Raw genomic sequence first — 20,716 nt, 5'->3', positions numbered from 1 at the left:
TGAGATTTATTAGGCACTCTTAGCAAAGAGCAAAAAATATGATTGCTTCAGTACTGACTCATCACATGAAAAAAGAATGTTTGTTTCTCTATTGCCCTTGTATTTTAAGGCATTTTTAAACATGTATTCGTGTAATTTCTTAGTGTCTTTTACTATACTATTTCAGCCACCAGAGTGAAAAAGAAATTAGTTGAAGTTTATTTATATTTCCAACATGTGTCTGAGTGCAGACAAAATGTTATTCACACATCCTAGACATATCAGTATATAAGTAATAGTGTAAATAAAAACTTGTATTCATAAGTGGGCCCTTATGCACACACAATTAATAGCTTTAGTGTACCTACATGTAAAATTGTTCAGCCTGGGTACTTATTTTTGAAAAGTGTATAAGCCTCATTCCTTGCCAACTATTGTAGAAAGTTTGCACAGAGACAGGCTTCCAGCCAAGGAAGAAAAGAGGGAAATACAAACACTTGGGCCATCAGGCATGACAAAAAGTTAAAAAGGATTAACACGCGTAACATTTTCCTACTGAAAGAAAACAGGTGGCATATAGATTTCTAAGGGTGGGAAGAGAAGGTAAAAGAGGGGTGAAAAAGAAAGTAAAATGTTGAACTGATGAAAGCAACAAATGGAGATTATGAAGTCATGGCTAGAAAAAAAGAAGCAAGAGTGAGAAAAGACATGGTGAAAAACCAAGATACGGCATACTGTGTAAGTACAGATCCTCACAGTGTTACACACACCTGTAGCTGGGACTCTTCAAAAGGAAGGAAAGCTTGTTTAGTCATAGGGATGCAGAAGAAAATCTGATTATTTTTCTCTAGTGCAATTTTTCAGTTTTATGTTGTTTTGTTAGAACACCTGTGTGAAATCCTTAAGTAGTACATCAAAATGTGCTCCTGAACTGTAAAGAAACTCTGAAAAGTAGAGGAATTGTCAGCCATTCTAAAGAGCGGTATGCTGCAATCAGGTGATAAATCTGAGTTCAGAAAAAGAATGAGATTCTGCCAGAAGCACAGGGAGTTTTCCCTGACCCTTTCTTTGTAGCCATCTTTATGTAAAGTAATTTGGTGGAACTGAAGGAACTGAGGCTTCTATGAGCTCAGCTTGAGCAGTGGCAGGCTTAGATGGGTGGTTGCCTTCACAAAACCTGACCTAGAACTCACAGATCAAAGTGAGACCAGCACGGGAGCACAACAGCCATAGGAAGAGTCACTGCTCATAGGAAGAGTCAACGGCACTGACTTACATGACCTTGAATCCTCGACAAAGATTCAGGGATTTCAGTGCCTGTGAGCTACTGTTCTGGACAAATGACTAACTGGACCTCTGGAGTCAGCCACAGCCTCATTCCAGATAATTACTGCTTGTGATGTTATTCCAATGAAAATTCCTGAGGAGGGATGACTGTAACACTGTGGAGGGGAATAAAATAGAATTACCTGAAAACCTGGAAGAGAGTAAAATGCTGGACTGAAGCTCAGCCCAAACACTTACTGGTTACCCATAGATGAGATGGATTTGGCCACTATTCCCAATGTTGTTAGAAAGGCTTATATACTAAGCAGCATTCAACCAGTCAAATAACAGAGTAACTTATAAATTAATAGAACAAGGAGTTATTTGTGCAAAAAGTTAGTGAGTGATTTATAAAAGTGGATGAGGAATCCTTTCCATCTATTATTTCTGTAATAATGAAATTATGGTTGTCCATCTGCTCTTTTTACCTTTGAGGAAGGGTTTAGTCCCAGCTTATTTTGTTGATGATAATTAGAGTTTCACGTCACTGACCATCTGGAACAGGAAACGTGAGCACTGGGGCACTAACCAAACTTGCTATTAGCAAGAACTTTGAAAGAGCTTCTTTCCCAGAATAGATGAAATCCCACATAAACAGATAGCATCCTTGCTTAATAAAACTTGCTTTCTTTTTCTCTATGAGCCTTACTGTACAGACCAGTGTTGTGCTTACAGTCAAGGGGGAAAATGCTATGGAATTTCTGTAATGTTTATTATAGCTAGAATTTCAGTATGAAAATGGAGACTTGGAACAGAATGTTTTCAGGAGGCAGTCCTCATCACTATGGGTTTTTTTCACTTTTTAATATTTCATCTCCCTTTTTGCAATATCAGCTCCACACTGAAATTTTACTGAGCTTCTAGTTAAGACATGCTAAAGGTATTTCTAGCTATAAGTTATCTAATTGGCTTTGTTTTGTTTATGCAATTTATTTGAATAGACAGCCTTCGGTTGCAGTCTGCTAAGCTATAATAGATTTCAGTGAGTTCTGTTATGGAGGTTGCCTGCAGGGATGTATGAAAATGTAGCTTAGCTCAAATCAGCTGGGAACGTCTGTACTTGTCATATCCAATCAAATCAGAGTAGCTGCAGGTATTTCTGTCCACTTATACACAAACAAACAGATAACATTTAAAAATATGAAATGCAAGCTCAGAATTAAGAATGCTGCTTGCAGTGCTTGAAAATCACATCCAAGAGGCAATTATTTAGCTACATTTTCTGTACAAATGACCAAATTGGCATCAAAGCTTCTTCATTCCAAAGATTTCTATTGGGAACTCTTCAGAACTGAAGTACACCCTGGTACGAGTCAGCTTGTTTTTTGAGCTCTTCCAGATGTTTTTTTTCTTATCCAAATAACCTTTCTCTAGTGAATAAGACAGATTTTTCGAGAGCAAGATAATTACATACAGAGTCTAATTCTACTTACAGACAACTCCCTTTTAGTTTAAAATGAACGTATTGATACTATTTCCCTTGAAGTTTTCCAAAAGAAAACTCATTTCATTCTCTCTGGATGAGATACTGTGCGTAAGAGTCTGTCTGGTACTTGCAGTAGATCAACATATTTTTCAAGTCTTCTTGGCAGGGAAGACAGAAGAGGACTATGTATGGGAAAGGTGAGGGAGAGCTTGACATTTCACTTACTGGGTACCCACCAATACTTCTTCATTGTTCAAAACCTTTCCAGAAATACAGTATTGAAGAGTACAGCTATCTCAAAGAGACAGAGGTTTTGTTACAACAGGATAGACTCCTATCAAAATTCTTTTATTCTTTGGAGTTCAGGTTGTGATTACATGAAAGGAAAACCCGTTCACACTGTGGCAGAATGGACTGCATATTTCCAGTGGCTACCCAGGAGCACTGAGAAAGGCTGAGGTCTCTACTGATCCCTCTGTGAACCCCTCCAGAACCTATGTGCTCAATACACAGTTTTATACAGTTTAATTTGGATTTCATAATTCTAACCTGCTCTAAGGCCTTTTGTTTATTTATTTATTTATTTATTTACTAACAGCAACATCAGGTAAACTGGTTCCCGCTACAAGCCTTGATCTTTTAAGACTCAAATCCTTAAGCTGCTGAGTCTGTTAGAGTGAATTGCCATCACTCTACATGAAATTCTTTTGTATGTGCACACGAGCACATATATACTTATGTGTGCACAGTGAAGCATCCACAAAGCACATCAAACTAGTGCAAAGCTTATCACCTACTTAAAAGTTACATAATCCCCTAAATATATTTTCATGTCTTACAGAAGGGGAGTTGAGAGGCACCTTCTGTAAACATTTCAATCAAATGTAATTTTTAGGTTTATTTTTTCATACGCAGAAACCTCTCTCTCTCCATACCCAAGACATTATTTCAGTGTGCATGTTTCACCTTTTGGATTCAGAACTTTAACGTTTTCAGAATATACTTTAGTCTCTTGAGCAAAGAGAATAATTGATGACAGTAGCGTGCTGCTGCCTTCCTTGAGTGCCAGGCACAGCAGGAGGAGGGACTGTATACTTCAAGCTACTACATTTCAGAGCCACTTAAACTCTAAGACTCAGTAAATTTCTATTCTTAGAATTTATTCCAATGGTTATAAGTGTCCACTCATTTTTTCCTCCTTCTTTTGTTTTGGTCTCAATCTTATTCTTTCTCTCTCCTTTCTCTTTTCAACAGATGAGTGTCACCATCTCACTCTCACTCTGCCCATTCCCCTGAATTGCATGACCTACTCCACCATTTCTGCTGCAGTCACCAGTCCTTTTGCCTCCCATTTGAGATGGAAAGAAATTATTTCTAAAGATAAGCTAAGACTCTAAACTCTTAACCCGATCTCATTCATTCTCTAAAGCCAAGAGATACCCTGTCTTTATTTCTGATACTTGCACCTCTGTTATCCTCCTTATTATGTTGTGACAAACAGAGAAGCTAATGAGGACAAGGGAGATTGATGCTGCTGGTCAGTTCTGCAGGCTGGTGAAACAATAGATGGCAGAGTTTGGGGAGCAGCAATTGCAAGAAAAAAAATACTTACATTTTATATAGCACATGCCTAATACAAATGAGATGTTAGAAGATTTTTAGCTGATGAAGTTTATCAGATATCTGCTGAGATTTGTCAACTAAACATTTCAGAAACCTTTAAAAATTGCTCAGTTTTGGCACATTTTCACAGGTGAAAGACTCATGAGTAACAGATGAGTAATTTCCTCTTTCCTCCCTTTAGAAGTGACGAGTCTGAATTTCAAAGTGGTACAGTGAGAAAGCTTTGTAATTGTATGGTTGTACAGTTTCTGTCCAAGATAAGCACACGTATATTCTCTCTATACAGGTGCTGAGAATAGCTAAATTTCAAAAAAAAAAGAAAAAAAAAATCTTCAGAAAAAGGGCAAATACAATATGGAAATGTAGTCTAAAATGGTGTCATTTTGGTAAAGTCACAAACCATGAAAAAATAACACCCAAATAAAAGGAGGGCATTACCTGGCATGACACAGGTATGAGCTAAACTGAGAGACTGGGGACACTCAGTTGTGCGAGTGGCCCTGAGAGTGGATGGTGTGACAAAGCCTGTTCATTTCTACAGCATTTAGGAAAATAGGACTTATGAACATTTGCTGTAAAGACCGCCATATCAAAGAAAAAATCTAGCCTTGTTACCAGTTAGCTCCTAATATGTCTGGTACTCTGATGTTCCCAAACTTAATTGCCAGTTATAATGATCTACATATTCTGAATGTATATGCATACGTTTATGTTATTTGAATTCACCATGAAATTTCAGTACATTTCTGGGGAGACATAGTGACATTAGAATTTCCATTTTGAAAAGGAATGTTTAAATATTATTAAAACTTTGAACAAAATACCATCCCAACAATACATTGAATAAACTGATATTCGCAATTTTCCCTTTGTAATTTTTCCATTACAAAATCTCACAAAAGTGAAATCATTTTTAAATATACAGCATTTTCATTTTGCATCCCCACTCATTGCACATTTATACTCACTTAAAAGAAATCAAACAGTTCTTCCTTTCTACATTGTTCTACTGACCTGTAGCAAGCACAGCCAGAAATGATAGTGAGAGAAATGAGAACAATGGAGTGCCTAGCAGGCTGCTGTTCTGTGCCTCAGACACACTGGAAACGGTTATAGTAGTTTAAAGTATTTCTGAAGAAAATATTTCAGGCTCCTAGACCATTTAACAGTGTGCATCTTCTTTATTACAGTATTTTTATTCCTACAGAGTAATGTAAAGGTATTTCTAAACCATCATTTTAGGTTGTTCAAAGCTTTGCATTCTATTTCTAGAGTTAGCAGGACTTAGCCCATAGCTAGGAGAGTATTTTCATTGCGCGTTTAACGTTAGAGTGAGGTGAATGCACAAGTTTGTGAGGCGAGACTTCTTCATTCAAGTAATTATGAGTGCAATGAAGCTAGTCAGAATTATTTTCATTTTGTTAATAGCTGTGTTTAAGCCTCATGGAACTGCCTGTCTGGGGAAAGCATCTATTTTAAAACTAAGTGGTGGAAATTACTGAGTTATACTAAATGTTTATCCATAAATCAATGGAGTCTTCCATAAGGAAAAATTGTCTATCTATCTGCCTATCATTTCTGTGAGATTTTCCACAGTGCATTGGATCTAGGCCACAGGTAACAGCAGATACCTTGATTTTAAAGACAAGGAGATCTAACTTCATTTAATCTTACTGTTGAGGAATAACTCATGACCAGTTGCCAGTTATATGTCCAAAAACCTTAGCATATGTACTTATGAATGACATATTCTTACCAGAGCAAAAGCTCCCATCCAATATATTTGGTAAAGGTCTCTTTGATTAAGCAGTATATTTAGGAAATTGTGGAGGTTTTTTAGGATTTTATTATCCGGATTATTTTCAAGATTTCAATTAGCTTTCAGATTGTCCTTCAAGAGCAGTATGTGTTTATGTAGCACTGCTTAAAGTTAGTTTATCGTTTGAAACTCCTGTAGCAAGGATAGAGAAAGACAGACTGTACCGAGAGTTTTGAGAAAAACATCCCTGAAGACAGAACTCAGAAATATGGAATGTGTGTATTCTAGTATTTCTCTTCTTGCTATAATATTTAAGGATAAAAAGTATTTTTGCCATTCTGATTGACTTAGAGTTTGGGACTGAAATTCTATGCATGTCAACTTCACTGCCTAGCTGGTGATTCCTCCTCTTTGTTTTATTTTACCATGAGTGAAGTTGAGTAATCCTCCAAAGGGTATTTGCAGGTGTCATAATCACAACTGACTTAACGCTTGAGCAAAATAATTTCCACAAAGTTCAGCAGCTACTTGTCTGTTGTTCTCAGCAGCCCCGAGCTGCTGGAATGAACCACTGAGCCAGCTGCAGTTCAGGATGGCTTCAGCCAAAGTATCTTCTGCAGCTCCTGGGCAAGGAGAAAAGGTACAACCAGGTGCAAAGGCACCTTTCAACCCATCTGCCATCCTGCCCAAGTCCCACACTCTGTCAGACTACACAGTCTGTCTCTAAGCACCTCTCTTGTTCATGCTTTGTGCGACTGCTTTCCAGATAGCGTTTGCTAGAGATATAACTTCGAACTCTTGGTTTTTGCTTTGAAATAAGTCCAGAGCTATCACCTTCTCAGAAATTCTCTCTTAAATGGACTATACCTTCCCAACACAGTGCATTTTTCCAGCAGATAACTATTGGTACCTGTGTTGGGACTAGTTGAATTACACTTTCCTTGAAGAGCATTGCCCAGTAATTTTGTTTTAATGTTCTCTGTCTAACATTAAAGGTATAGCAGTAATTTTAAAGAACTTCGGGCTACAAAGTGGCAAGTCAACAAGCATGGCTTGGATTTTTCTTTTTATAAGCTGTAAAAACCAAAATGCTAACATATTATCAGAAAGGTAAATGAGGAGAGCTTCAGGCCTACCTTGTTCCTACAGGAATATTACTGCCATTCTCTATTCAAGACTGACCAGCTTTTCTAGCAAGTGCCTTTCCCTAAGGTGAAACTTCAGTCTGTTCATTTGCTATATTTAGATCAGGAACAGAGACCTACAATTCAGAATATCCTTAAATGCCCATCCTCAGCTCCAGTATATCAAGAAGACAAAACATGTAAAATGTTTTGTTTCTGACATTAATACTGCCAACACTAGAGCATACGATTCACATCTGGATTTATTTTAGACTTTCTCATGATAACAGCTGCATTTCTTGTCTTCACTTGGATACTTTTTTAAAAATGAGAATTGCCATGGCAACAGCTGCAACCATTTATTATAAAGCAATAGAAGTGGAACTAATATTTGTGAGAGAAGCTCTGTTATCAGGATAGTATTTCATTCAGACAATGCCAGAATCATTTTTTCCTAGCCTTTTATTTTTTTAAAAAAACTATAGAAAATATTTTGAATAAAGAAATGTAGGTGGGATTGAACTGCTCAGGAAATTAAAAAGACTTTCTTCTTTAGATTACTGCCTCATCTCAAATCCAGATTAGCAAGAGGCAAAAATTATCATCTATTTGGTAAGCACATGAAAAAAATTGTTAGGGGTACCGAGATTTGAAAATCTCATTCCCATCCTAGCTATGTTCTCAACTGCAGCACAGAGACAGCAAACTGAGTACACTGGGTGTGTCTTCCCTGGGGGGAGCAAAGATGTGACCCGTCCTTGAAAAGTGCTGATGTCTAATGCAAAGGAAAAACTCGTAGGCACTTTGCAATGCTAACACAAAATTGTTGAAAATGAACTATCCTTCCCTTAAGATTTTGCTTCATATTGCTTGCAACATACCATGGTACCCGAGAGGGAAGTTTTGCACTGAGCTCGAGGTCATGTTGGTTCAAGTCAGGGTTGAGGTAGTCTCATCCAGTTTATGGTCCAGGTATGTTAGAAATCACATGGCCTATTTCATTTGCATCTGTTTCCCATATTTCTCAGAGCATTAAACTTTTAAAAAAAAGAATCTCCACAAGAATCTGTGTAGAAGATTGACAAACTGTACTCCAGATGTTGAAAATACACATGAAATGTAAAACTGTTTTCCTATTTAAGCCCCTTCTGACAATGATAAAATGTGTTTTGCAAGTACAGACTGTACAGGGACTACATACCATGCTGTGGACACATGCCAAGAATCACGTTTCTTCCTATTCGTTACATATTAGGCAGGAGTGAGGGAGAACACTGAACAGAAAAAAACTTTGGAGAAACTTTCAGACTCCTTTCACTCTAATTTCTATGGGACATAATGTAGTTTATCTTCATCAATTGCATCCAGCATCAGGCCCCTCAGCATACTGCTCTGTTCACAAGTTCTTAAGGGTGCTGAAGTTGTGGGAAGGGAGACTGGGGCTCCGCCCTTCATCTCCTACAGCAGACATTCTGGAAGTGAAGAAGCCCGAGGCTGTTGGAAGGCTGGACGTTTGGCGCAGCCCTGCAGTGTTGGCAATGGCCTGTCCAGCACCCCAGCCACCGCCTGCGCCCTCGAACAGCAACCTCAGCTCTGCCTCGGATATAATAATTTAAACACAACCAGTAGCTTATAGATCTCTCAACAGACTGAGTACCCGTACTTCATTGACTACCTACTAAACTCTAGGTTTCTTCTGAAAAAAAGTTATTGTTTAGTTCAGCTTCATTAATTTACTTTTGTGTCATGGACAGTTTATTTCATGCAGGTAACATAGAGGAAAAACAAAATAAATCCCAAAACTACTTCTGTCACGCCAGAGAAAAATCTACGAAAGCATGTTGTTCGTACATTATATTTTTAAGAGACGGATATCTGGTAGAAATCACAAAGATGCAGTTCCCTTTCAGTTGCTTCTGCTCCCTCACTAAATGCTTTGAATTCTTTGTAGCATATCACCAGTAGCATGCTGCCAATTCTGTCCTTCAGCATTCACGAGTAAGCTTTACATCTCTGTTAAGACAGAGCAGTTACACGGAACAGTTGGGCTTGGCAGACCAGTGGTGAGAGTGGGGTTCTGTCCTGTTTCACTGACAAAGAGGAGAGAATCACAAAAGAACAGGCTGTTTGTTTTCCTCAGATGAGAGGGACTGGGCCCTTGGAGCTTCCTCACACTGTTTCTGGGAGCAGTGAGCTGTCTACAGACAGGTCTCCAGTCAGTTTGGCGTGCTGTCCATGCACAGTAATTGGACACATCACCCTTGAACATATCAGTCCCATGATCTTCATAAGCAGAGGCCACAGGAGAGAAAAGGTCTTGGAATATTAAATAAGAACCTGCTGTATACATTCTTTCATTGATCGGCTAAGCAGTTGGATATTGCCCCTCCACCCCTTCATTCAGATTCAGTCAAGGGGATTTCAGAGATTACAGTGTGCTGCAGTACTGTTTAACCATCTAACTCTCAGGGAGAAGTTGATTCAAACCCCAAAGGAGGCTGATGTGAGTAGAACTACCTATTTGTGAAGGATAAGGAGTAGCTATTATCACAAAGGGAAGGCTGCTATTCACCCCTCAGCACCTCACACTGCAGGCCAGTGTAGTGAGTTCTGCTACAATGTTGCAACATGAGTCAAAACGTAAATGGAGCACTGTCTGGCACGAAATATACATCATTTTCTGTTATTTCAGTCTTAAGCTTCTCCTGAGCAAAATCACGGGCTGTGTGATTCTAAGAAAATTACAATTCAGTAAATATTCAGTGCAAACTGTTTCTGCTTAATCTTTACTAGTTGCCCATAAGAGCAAAGGATTTTTCATGGCTAACCAAGCTCCTTGAAAGGTTCCTTGAAGTGTTTGGGTCATATTCTACTTTTTTTATTTTTGTGACGTCAGTGTAAATCTGGAACAACTGCACTGAATCAGCGGAGTTACTTCAGATACTCATCATTGTAGCAGTAGTTTGAGGCAGTTTCTCATCTAGAGCACTCAAGAAGAATGACAGTAAATCACAGTCATTTAGTGGTACCTGCTGCAGCCTTCTCACCTGCATCGCTCAGTGCAGGCAACCATCAGGCTACATCGTTTTATCAACAGGGGGTAGAATTCAACTGACATGGATAAATGTCACATTTAATTGCAAGAGTGTGGTCACTGTAAAAGATGAGGGTAGTTGAAAGGCTTCGTTATCTCATCTTGGAGTTATCCCAACAAAAAAGTACAAAAGGAAGGTTTAATTAAGACCACCCATCCTCCCAGTAATCACCTTCCCTCCTCTTACAGCCACATCAGTCAGCTTCTCGTTTGTTTGCTCTGATGTTTTATTCTTTGCACTCTCTGTGCGTAGAGTAAATTAAGTCCCATACTATCATGGTTTGCCACTTCTGTACAAATAAACCTGACCTGCAGATGAAATTAGGCCTCCAAAAGCACATTAAACTCTTTTCCCAAGTGCTCATTGAACACTTGCAATTACACATTCATTCGATTTTTGTCTTTCAAAAGAGAGATAATTTTCACTGAAAATCCTTATTTTAGGGTCTCATCACCTGGATTGGTGGTGAGAACTCTCTTATAAATGGAAGGTTGTACAAATGTTTTTGATAAGTATTTATCAGCTTTGCTCTGAGTAACTTTGGAGGCTCGTAACGAGAAATTGGAGGATAATACAAAGGTGAAGAATGCTGTAATGAAGAACAATAATGTGAAAGTGATAGGAGATAAAGGTCTAGCCATATATGAAGAAAGTAAGTACTACACACTATTTTATTATTAGAGAAATACGAATCATTAGGATCATTTTACAAGTTCAGATGGTTGGGTCTAGTAGTGAGAGAGCTGGGAGTGGGGGGTAGTTCCCTTCACTCGGGAGCAGGCGTAGGGAGGCAAAAAGGTAGCTCAGGTTCATAGATACATGTTAGTAATAGTGTTAACACATGCAGTACATCTAATTCCCTTACTGGCACAATATAAAAATTTAAATACTAGGTTTTCTGTTTGGTTTTTGCCATTTTCTTCCTGTTCAGGGAACAGTTTTAGCTGATGTGCATCTTGGGGATTGTTGCACTTCTGGGGTCCCTGAAGATGCCTTCACAAAGCATGAGGTACTATTATTCAATGGATATGCTCTCCCTGGGTAATTTAATTAGCAGGATGCAGCAGATTTTCTTCAAAAAACATATAGGAATTTATTTCTTTTTTTCCTCCAGATACTGACTGGAGAATTTTTTCCTTGTTCATTGTTTGTTGTTAACTCAGAGAATTGGTGGTTTGATACATCACTGCTTTGTAACTTCTACAGTTGTGTTTTCTGTGCAGAAAACCTGCATATTTTTTATAAGTTCTATTTTGTGTAGGCATAAGTGATTACAGAGAGGTGCAAGGCAGGGCAGAAATCCAGCTCTTCCTATTAATACAGTAATAATTTACTCATATATATCTGTTCCTTGGTGGTTGATTCTTTGTTTCTACTTTCTTCACACTATATTCACCTTCACAGTTGATGAAGCCCTGAAGATCTCCCTCACAGGGAGGACAGACTTCAAGCCGCCCTAGATACACAGGCCGTTTCTCTTTATGCAATGTTTGAAAAGAATGGAAATTAAACACTGAGTTGGATTACAGTTTTGCTATCCAAAAGACATCCAAATGAGAAGGGGTCATAGTTGCAGGCACAGAAATCTGTAAATTATGTGCCTTTTGATACGACCAGCTCACAAGGAAGGACAATCAGACACTGGTAACAGCGTAACACAGAATGCAGCACACGCTGCCACAGCCGACCCACCACCGGCCATTTGTCTTCTGCTGATGGGCACCGTTCCTCTCAAAGATACGGGACAGGCTTTTTGGAAAAGAGTTTTCACTGGAAAATAACGGTGATGTTTTCAAATAGATTTATGAAAATTAGGCATTTAGAAGCAGTAGCAGCCATTTAAGAATGAAACTTTCTTATATCAAGCCTCAGATAAATGCTAGCATATTTTACTTAATAAGCCTTAGTTTTCTTTCACAAAGAATTTTAAGTTCAGGTTGCCGTTCATCAGAATTTTTTTCTGTCAAAGATAAAAATAGGGTAGTATTTGCCTAGAACAAGATAATGAAAAGTTAAGATACTTGTACAGATACGTTAGGACAGCACATACCATTTCTCAGATGCAAAAGGGTAGAGAAGCTCCTCACCAGATCAGATATGACTTTAGACTTGAAATAGTTCAGCCTGCAGGCCCGTTAGGTCATTACTCATTGTCAAAATTGTCATCTCACATCTCCTTTCGACATGTCTGTAGTGACCGAGTTCTGATCAGGACCGGAGGGAGGGGCTGTTCCCAGCACCTCTGTCAGGAGGGGATTGCAGAGGTTTTTCCTGGGCACCAGAATATTGGGTTCAACCCCATGGAGGTGGGTGAGCTACCAGAACCTTTTAAGGCAAAGGTGGTGAAATTTTCAGGGCAAGAACGGGATCACTGCGATTAAAAGATGGTTTCCAAGGCTCCCTGAAGAGGTAGAGCAGGCGTCCTAGGGGCAATGGCTGGGGAGGCAGAGCAGAAGGAGGGAGAATGACAGATTTTCTGCTATCCCTGATGTCTGGGGATAGCTGAGAACTAAGATCTGCATTAGGGAAAGTCTACCTGGAACAACACAAACAACTCATTTTCTCTGGCTGTAGTACAAGCTGCTGCCTTGTGTCACCTCAGGCCTGAACACAGAAGAAAACTGAAGGAGTTACCAGCGTAGAAAATATTCATTATTAGCTTCCAAAAATGACTCCTGATGAGCTAAGCTGATTTCTGACTGCCCAGGTTAAGGGACAGCTGCAGCTGCTTTGTGATACCACCGAAAAACGTAGTAAGCCCTCCAGGTACATCAGGTCTGACGGTGCTTTGTGACACTTAAAAAGAAGCCTATCAGTAGAACTAGCCTATGATATGTTATGCTAAGCAAAAATCTAGCAGAGCGCATGAATCTGGTTTTTATTTTCATGCAGATGTTGCTTCTCTTTATAAATGGGAAAACACCTTTTCTCTAAAGTCTGTGACAGCTTTAGTTTTCCAGTACTGCTGGTGCTTTGACGTCTGCCATCAGCTGTCCGCTTTGGGACTGATAACAAATCCACTTTGAGAAGGGTTTCCATAAATACTAAAAGCCTTATGTATGACAACAGCTAAGTGTTAGTTTGGTTTAAAATAATCAAAACAAAATGTTCTGTAAGAGTTCATAAAGTCTGGAAAAGCCTAGAAAGGAACGAAAGTTAGGACAAAAAAAGAGAGGAAGCAAATATGCCATGAGACAGAGAAAAAGGAACACTGTAATCCCAGCTAGAAGATAGTTTATAAAATAACTGCTAGACATTTTTCTAGAACTATAACCAACAGCACTACTAGGAATGTGCTGAAACCAGGTTGTGAGTGGAATAAAAACCATGATGCCAAGGAGCATAAAGTTTTGGATATCCAGGAAAACAAAGGCTCAAATGCTCTCAAAATCCAGCCACTTGAGCAGTAACTCAGTCAGCAGGATTTTTTTTTTTCTTCAGTTCTTATACCTGTATAAATAGAAAGCTTAATATGTATATTTCTGTGAAATCCATGTTTCTGGAGCCTTAATGCTCTAAACATTTGCAAATATTGTCAGGAATAAATTCCAGGGAGACAGATTTCTTTATACAGAAGAATGTACTGAATGCTCATCTATGTTCTTTTAATGCACCTTCTGTGCATTCTGTTGCTGTTTTAAACACATCTGAAAAATACAGTAAGCTTGTTTGCTGTTGGAAATTTTCATCCAGAAGATCTGTAGATATTTGCCTCAAGCTGCTTTTGCTACTCTCAACACCTTCCTGCACTGGTGTGTCCCTCCTTTGCCCCCCCTCAATGGTCTGCAAACCTCTACTTCACATGTGCTTTTGTTGGCTTTGCATACTCACATTGCAATCTTACCTCGGTTGATTTCATTTTTATAGTTCGTCTACTTACTATTACTGTGTGAGGATCTATTTATGAGGAGGCCTGGAAGGCTTTACCAACACAAACCTTGCCAAGAGAAGGTGTAGGTGTCTGGTGCTATCCATGTGCTTTCCCTCTAGCTTCCAGTTCAACACTTACATTGTGGGGAAATGACAGTTCTGTCTTTTCAGCTTTCTTACAACACTTTTAGGAAAATTATATAGTTAAAATGTTGTGTGGGAACAGAAACTGCTCAGTTCAATCCACTTCTCTGAAAGCTCTGATTTTTCTAACACAGTATAGTGACCTACCTTTTCCTGTGTAATGTCAGGAAAAAACCTTCTTTCCCTCTTAAAACAACCTTGAAATCTATTTTTTTTCCTGGCCTGTTTTATTTTTCTTAATTAGCAGCTGGTAAAATCACAATGTGGTTCTATAATTATTTATCACCTGAGGGAGATCCCACTTCATTCAGTGAAGGTATTTTAAGGAATATCTGACCTTCCTGTATTTTCAGGTATGGAGTTTTTTTATTGTTAAGGCTGTTCCTGCTTCTCTTCTGTGCAGTATTACGTGGCACATGATAGTGCAGCAAATAGGAAGGAGGCCACTGGGCAAGAGGAAGCCTTTTGATTTAGCAAGTAGAAAGAAATCTTCTCCAAAGATAATACAAAGATAATAAGCTGTTTGTTTTCATGTTGATCAAACAGACAGAAGAAAGAAAAAAAAGGAATAAAACAGTTTGTTTACTGGTTATTTCTAATCATTGATTCCACATTATACAAGTAGAAATTTTCTGCTGTTTGTACACATTTTCCTTCTGGTGCTTGAGTATATTTTCTTCAGTATATTGCCTTTTCCTAAAATTTGTCTGATCCATGCATTGCATCACTTTGGCTGATAGCGAAACCAAGGATCTTAGTGCTATTCTGCTAGTTACATTTCTATTTAATGCTGCCACACTAGCCCTAGGCATGTCAGATCTTGACAGGAACAAAAGGTAGGACACAAGAGTTAGTCTCACCTACCGATTTTTCCTCAAAAAACTTCCATGACTTACTGAAAAATCTTTGCTCTAATCCTAAATGCTTTCAATTTTTTTAAAAAAGGAAAATACCATCTGCTATGTTCACAGGCTTGGAAAACTTACAGGAAGAAAAGGATCTTATGAATAAAAGAGATTTTCCTTGAGAATAACTGAAGACGTAAAAGTAATTGATTAAGATGTGACTGGAAATGTGACTGTAATCTTTCTGCTGCAAAAGCACTTCTTGCTTGGCAATGGAGACCTTTAGTATTATATCCCCTTATGAGTCCACAGAAAGAAACATTCTTCACCACGCTGAGCTTTCATCCTAAGATGATTTAACAGATGAGAGGAGGAAAGAAGCGGAATGATCAGCATGGTTCAACTGGTTAATCATTCTTTCTGTTTCAAGCAAAAGCTACCATCTTAACTTGCAATTTATTGCATAAATAAATATTGCCTGTATTTCCTTTTTGAAAGCTCTGAAAGCACTTGGCCCTGTCCATTGTTATTTGGTCAAAGAAGCACATAAGAACTGGAAAGAAAATGAGATCTGTTAAATAGTTTTCTAATATAGAAAGTGTCAGCTAATCCCTATAAGAACCAGTGAGGAAGCAAATTATTATTCTTTACTCCAACCTGAAGTAGATGCAGGGATAACCAAACTTACATATAGATAGGCAGTACAGAGTGAGGCAGGTGTTCGTGAGATATGTCTATCAAGCATTCACTGAGGACTCAACAAAAATCTGTTATTCCTGTCCCTCCACTCTATCTCATTACAGGTGGTAGGTAAAGCATATCTTTACCATTAGTCCTGTTCGTTTATCAATCTCTGAAAAGTTTTCTACTGCATTTATTTTCAGAACTTGCTTAATCCACCTCTGATACAAATTTACAGAAATAAACCCATTTTTTCTCATACTAGCTCAACAGTTAGAAAACCTCTAATATTTAAAAACTAAACACAGTTTCAAATTTAGTGTCAAGCTCTCACACTGCTTGTTAGTGAACTGCTATCAACCCCTTTTGTATCAGATAGCAGAAATAGCAAGTCATGCCAGCATGTTTCTTGAATTGATCTGAAGAAAAGGAAGAAGACTAGAGGCACTATAAGTTTAATTATGGTTGTCTCCAGTGTTAAACATTGCAATTTTGGTTTTAGGTCAAATAATTGGCTTGTCAGGAAGTACTGGAATAAACAGGATTAAATTATATTCTGTTGAAATATAGCATATATAGAAAAATTATCAGCTAAATTAGTATGTATTTTAGATGCTTGAAAGGGTTAAAAGTTAGTGTTAAAGAAGAAAAATATTCAGAAAAAAATAAACAATAATACCTCTAGTACAGAATAATGCAAAATGAAAAACAGAACTAAATACTCTCTGAGCTGCAGGGAAGCCTGAGTTCTGGAAAGATTTAGTCCAGAAACCACGGTTAGCATAATGAGCATATGTTGTCTTATGGTGCTTTTAAAAAATCATGGAGTTTGGGGGCATATTGAGTAGAAAAAATGCCCAGTGAGAATGACTCACTCTATATTTGTTCCTAAACAACTGCATTAAGAATAGAATGCTTTCTTCTAGTTTTCTCCATACCTGAAAGCTATTGGTAAATTGGAGGGCAAACTGGAACTCCAACGGGTCTTAACAAAGTCATCTTTTCTTGCCTTAAGGTTAACATACTTAATGAAAAGTCAGTTAATAGCGAGTTTACTTTTGACTACTAAATTTTCACTCCATGTCAAGATTTTTTGGTTCTACTTTTTATTACTGAGCATACCTTCTATGGGCAGAGCCCATAATAGAACAATTTTCCTTGATTTTATAGTGTAATCAGGTTGACCTCTCTGAATTCACCACTCTATGCTTGTGGCAGCACCAGTGGCACAAATGATCAGTTCCTGATCTATAGTTCACTAAGCAATACAGAACAGCAGCCACAGTCTCTTTACACTTATTTGGGGCAAATATCAGAGAACCAAGTGGCTGCTTTGTGTCAAGACATGCCTAAAAGTCTTAGATCTAGCAGTTCTGGTTACACAACCAAATAGTTTCAATATTAAATAACTAACCAAACCCTACCTAAGTATGCAAAACACACTTAGCAAATTAAACTATAAACATACAGTATCACAGCTAATGGGATTTCCTTTCATAGAGCTCTTCCATCAGTTTAGATAATGTTTCTATGGCTTAATATAGTTTTTATTTCACATGGGATGTAAACCAAAACATTTTGAGTAGGCCAGAGACAAGGAACATTTCAAGAATCATCTGAAGGCAAGAGAAGCAAAGACTGACCCCTGGTCTAAGAGAGTCACAGTTGAAAGAGGACTGAAAATGTAGATAGCAACATGTTGTCAATTAGCATTTGCTCTGGGAACAATATTTTGTATACTTCTATTAATAGCACTTTCCACTACAAATCATCTCACTAGTTTTGTGGTGGTGCTAATCAGTGTAACTGAAGATGCCGGATTTTGGTGCCTAGTAACTTCTGTTGGATTGGGTAAGTATTCACCCCTCATATTTAGTGGTGCTCCACCATATGCCTTTTTTACAGACTGAAAGCATGAGGTCTATTTTCATGTCTTCATGTTAGTTGGAGATTCCTAAATGAATGCAACGGTTTAGAAAATCCTCCACACGGAGTTTTATCTCGAAGCCTCATTTCCAGATGGAAGACATCAGACTGTAGGGATCACGTTCTTAATATGCAAAAGCTTAAAATATTCAAGACATTTAAAAAATTCTAAATTTTTAATGCGTAAAATACCAGTAATTTTCCAGTAATCCAAGCTGCTTTCTGGAATCCAATGCCAAGCTCAGTACATTTTGTTTGACCATGAACATAAAATACCTACAATACTGAAATCAATGGAACCACAAAGATCTAAAATGTTGCTTAATTAGTTTGGTAGTCTTAGAGCTATTTTGTAGCTGTTAAATTTAATATTTCAACAAGAAAAAAGGCATGCATAGTTGGTGTTACTAGTGTCCTGTGCAGTAACTGACTAGCGGCAAATAACCCTGAAACTCCAAAACACTTCAGTGCACAGCCTTCCCTTTGGTGGCACCATTTTCCGTTCAAAAGTACTCCTGGTGGTGGTACCCAGGGGTGGGATACAGGAGATGACCTTTGACAACTGCAGCAATTTCTTTCTGTGGGACAACAGTCATTCTACCCGCAAGGTTTTCCGTGTTGAGCTCTTGATGTGCTTTCAGCTCTATTTATGAAGGGTTACACCAAGAAGGGAACTACTGGGTGGTTTATGACAAGATTGCTGCTGCAGATTTGGTACCTGCTGTGATTTGTGTCACCCATTTGAGCCTCAGCCATAAAGCTGCACTTTTTATCAACAATATTTGTGAATATATAACTGCTCCAAAGACATATGGCCAATAAATAATTCAAAGTTATCTATCTTCTTTGCAGTTTTGTTATACACCTACCACCTTTTAATGTTTAGTTGGCCTGGAAACAATATTCTTTATGGCACTTCTAGTATAAAAATGTTTACTGACTGGCAGCAGACTATTGATTTCCAGTGTGATACCTTGAAAATAAACCATTCCGCCCCTCAGTCTCCATCTGCTTTGCTCTTCCATTTGCTATCAGCCCAGAAAAGCCTCATTTTGCATTTTGAGTCCCTGAAAATATCCATTTTCAATTACTGATTCCCGTAACAGTGTGATTGAATTCATTATTCCTTTTTCTATTCCTCTTCCCCATCCCTTTGTTTCTTTTCAGCTCTATATCCATTTACAGTCCTAAGGAGAATCCTAATGCATTTGATGCTGCTGCTTTCTTCCAGTCTGTGGGAAATTTCCTGGGGATCTTTGCTGGATCATTTGCCATGGGATCCTCTTATGCTGTTGTCACAGCTTTAATATCCTTTATAGTTTGTTTTCAAAGAAAAGTTTCAATGTATGTTGGAAAAAATGTGCGATATCTGAGACTGACCTTCTTTAGTTTGAGCCCAAACCGTGATTCAAACCCTGCAAGCAAACAGCCAAATCATAATTGACTGGAAATTTCACTTGTCAGAATCCACAAATAACTATATAAGTTTCTTTCTGACATTACATAAGACTCTGGTCTTTAGTTTACTATTTGTAAGTAATCACATTTTTACAAAAGTGTTTTGAGATATTTTGAGGTTAAAACATGAATTTATGAATTACAGCAACTTATTTATGAGCTACAAACTATCAGCAATTATACAAAAAAAGGCAAACACTAGGCTACAAATCAAGTCAGTCACTTGACTACTAAACTAGAAATAAAAGGCATATCTGTTGTCCTGCATTTTTTCTTGTGTTTTACAGTTCTTCCTGTAAAATACTATCATCAAAAGGGCAGCAATTTTCATCTGTCTTGCATTGATGCAAATGTAAACAAAAGCCATTTTGTTTACAAAACTGTATGAAATTACTTTCTTTCCCCTTTTTCTGGGAAAAGAATACGCAAAATGCAACCAATTAGGCATTAGTTCAAAAACCACAAAAGCACTTGAAATAACCAACTTGTAGAATTCACCTGTTTAACACCTGTGCTGGATTTTCCTCTTTCTTTGAGAGAATTCAGAAGCTGTACAGTTTTTCCTGCATTCAACTTGTATAGAAGAATATGGTGGGGGAGCTCGCTTGCTTTCATCCTTTATCAGGCTGGGGCAATTTTAGCTCACAAAACAGCTGCTTTTTTATTTTTCCTCAACAACCTTTCAGCACTTGACAAAATTTACAAAACTGTGTGAGTTCCCAATGTTGGAGGCAGGACTGTTTTTCCTCCTGTCCTGGAGTGCCTTCTTATCAGCAGAAGCTGCTGGTCTTACAGGTAAGCGTTTCATTTTATTGAATAAAGGCAGTTTAAAAATATGCCTGTAGTGCGGGAAAAATTCCTGTTTATTTTAGGCATGATGTGATATATAAAACTTCCAAAAGCCAGTTGCTATACTGGATATGGTTTCACCTTCAAGAATAAATCTATAGAGACATGGAATAGTTTTTCCAGACAAAGACTTATTAGATCAAGCTAAAGCCCTCAGTCTTTCTTCCCCTCCTTTCTCACACTGTCCTGTCCCTACGAGTCCCACCATTAATCCCAGTCTGTTCTGCCCAGCTGTAGGACCAGAGCTGATGGTAAGTCTGAGGAAGCAAACATACAGGGCACTGTGACTGCCGGAGACTGTGCCCCTCTGCACACACCACATGTCCCGCTCCCTCTGCCTTTTTCCCAACCATCAGCGACTAAACAGAGGACAGGGTCATCCTCAGCATTGCCAGGGAGTTGCGCCCACCTCTGGATTTTTAAAATAAATGTTCATCTTTTCCAGTGCATGGCTAAAACTCCTTTTGCAACAGGAGAGGTACAGTCATGTCCCAGTGACAGAAAGACGTATGATTTGATTTTTGTCAATACTGAGAAAGAAATCATGCAATGGCAGCCAAGCACATGGTCAGGGACTGCTTTTTACAACATAGAGAGTCCACAGAAGTTTA

The 20,716-nt window shown here is 38.3% G+C and overlaps 1 protein-coding gene across 1 annotated transcript in view; it reads left to right on the top strand.

Moving 5' to 3' along the window:
• SLC9A9 (solute carrier family 9 member A9) overlaps window positions 1-20,716 on the top strand; it is a 197,091-nt gene that overhangs the window by 59,199 nt on the left and 117,176 nt on the right. The window contains exons 7-8 of the mRNA XM_065640255.1: window positions 18,966-19,104; window positions 19,946-20,051. Of these exons, the coding sequence (XP_065496327.1) occupies window positions 18,966-19,104; window positions 19,946-20,051 (245 nt within the window). The remainder of the gene's footprint in view (window positions 1-18,965; window positions 19,105-19,945; window positions 20,052-20,716) is intronic.

The sequence above is a fragment of the Caloenas nicobarica genome, chromosome 8 (genome assembly GCF_036013445.1).
Source record: "Caloenas nicobarica isolate bCalNic1 chromosome 8, bCalNic1.hap1, whole genome shotgun sequence".
NCBI lineage: Eukaryota > Metazoa > Chordata > Aves > Columbiformes > Columbidae > Caloenas > Caloenas nicobarica.
Note: the sequence above shows the minus strand (reverse complement) of the source record. Positions and strands in the feature narration are given on the sequence as shown.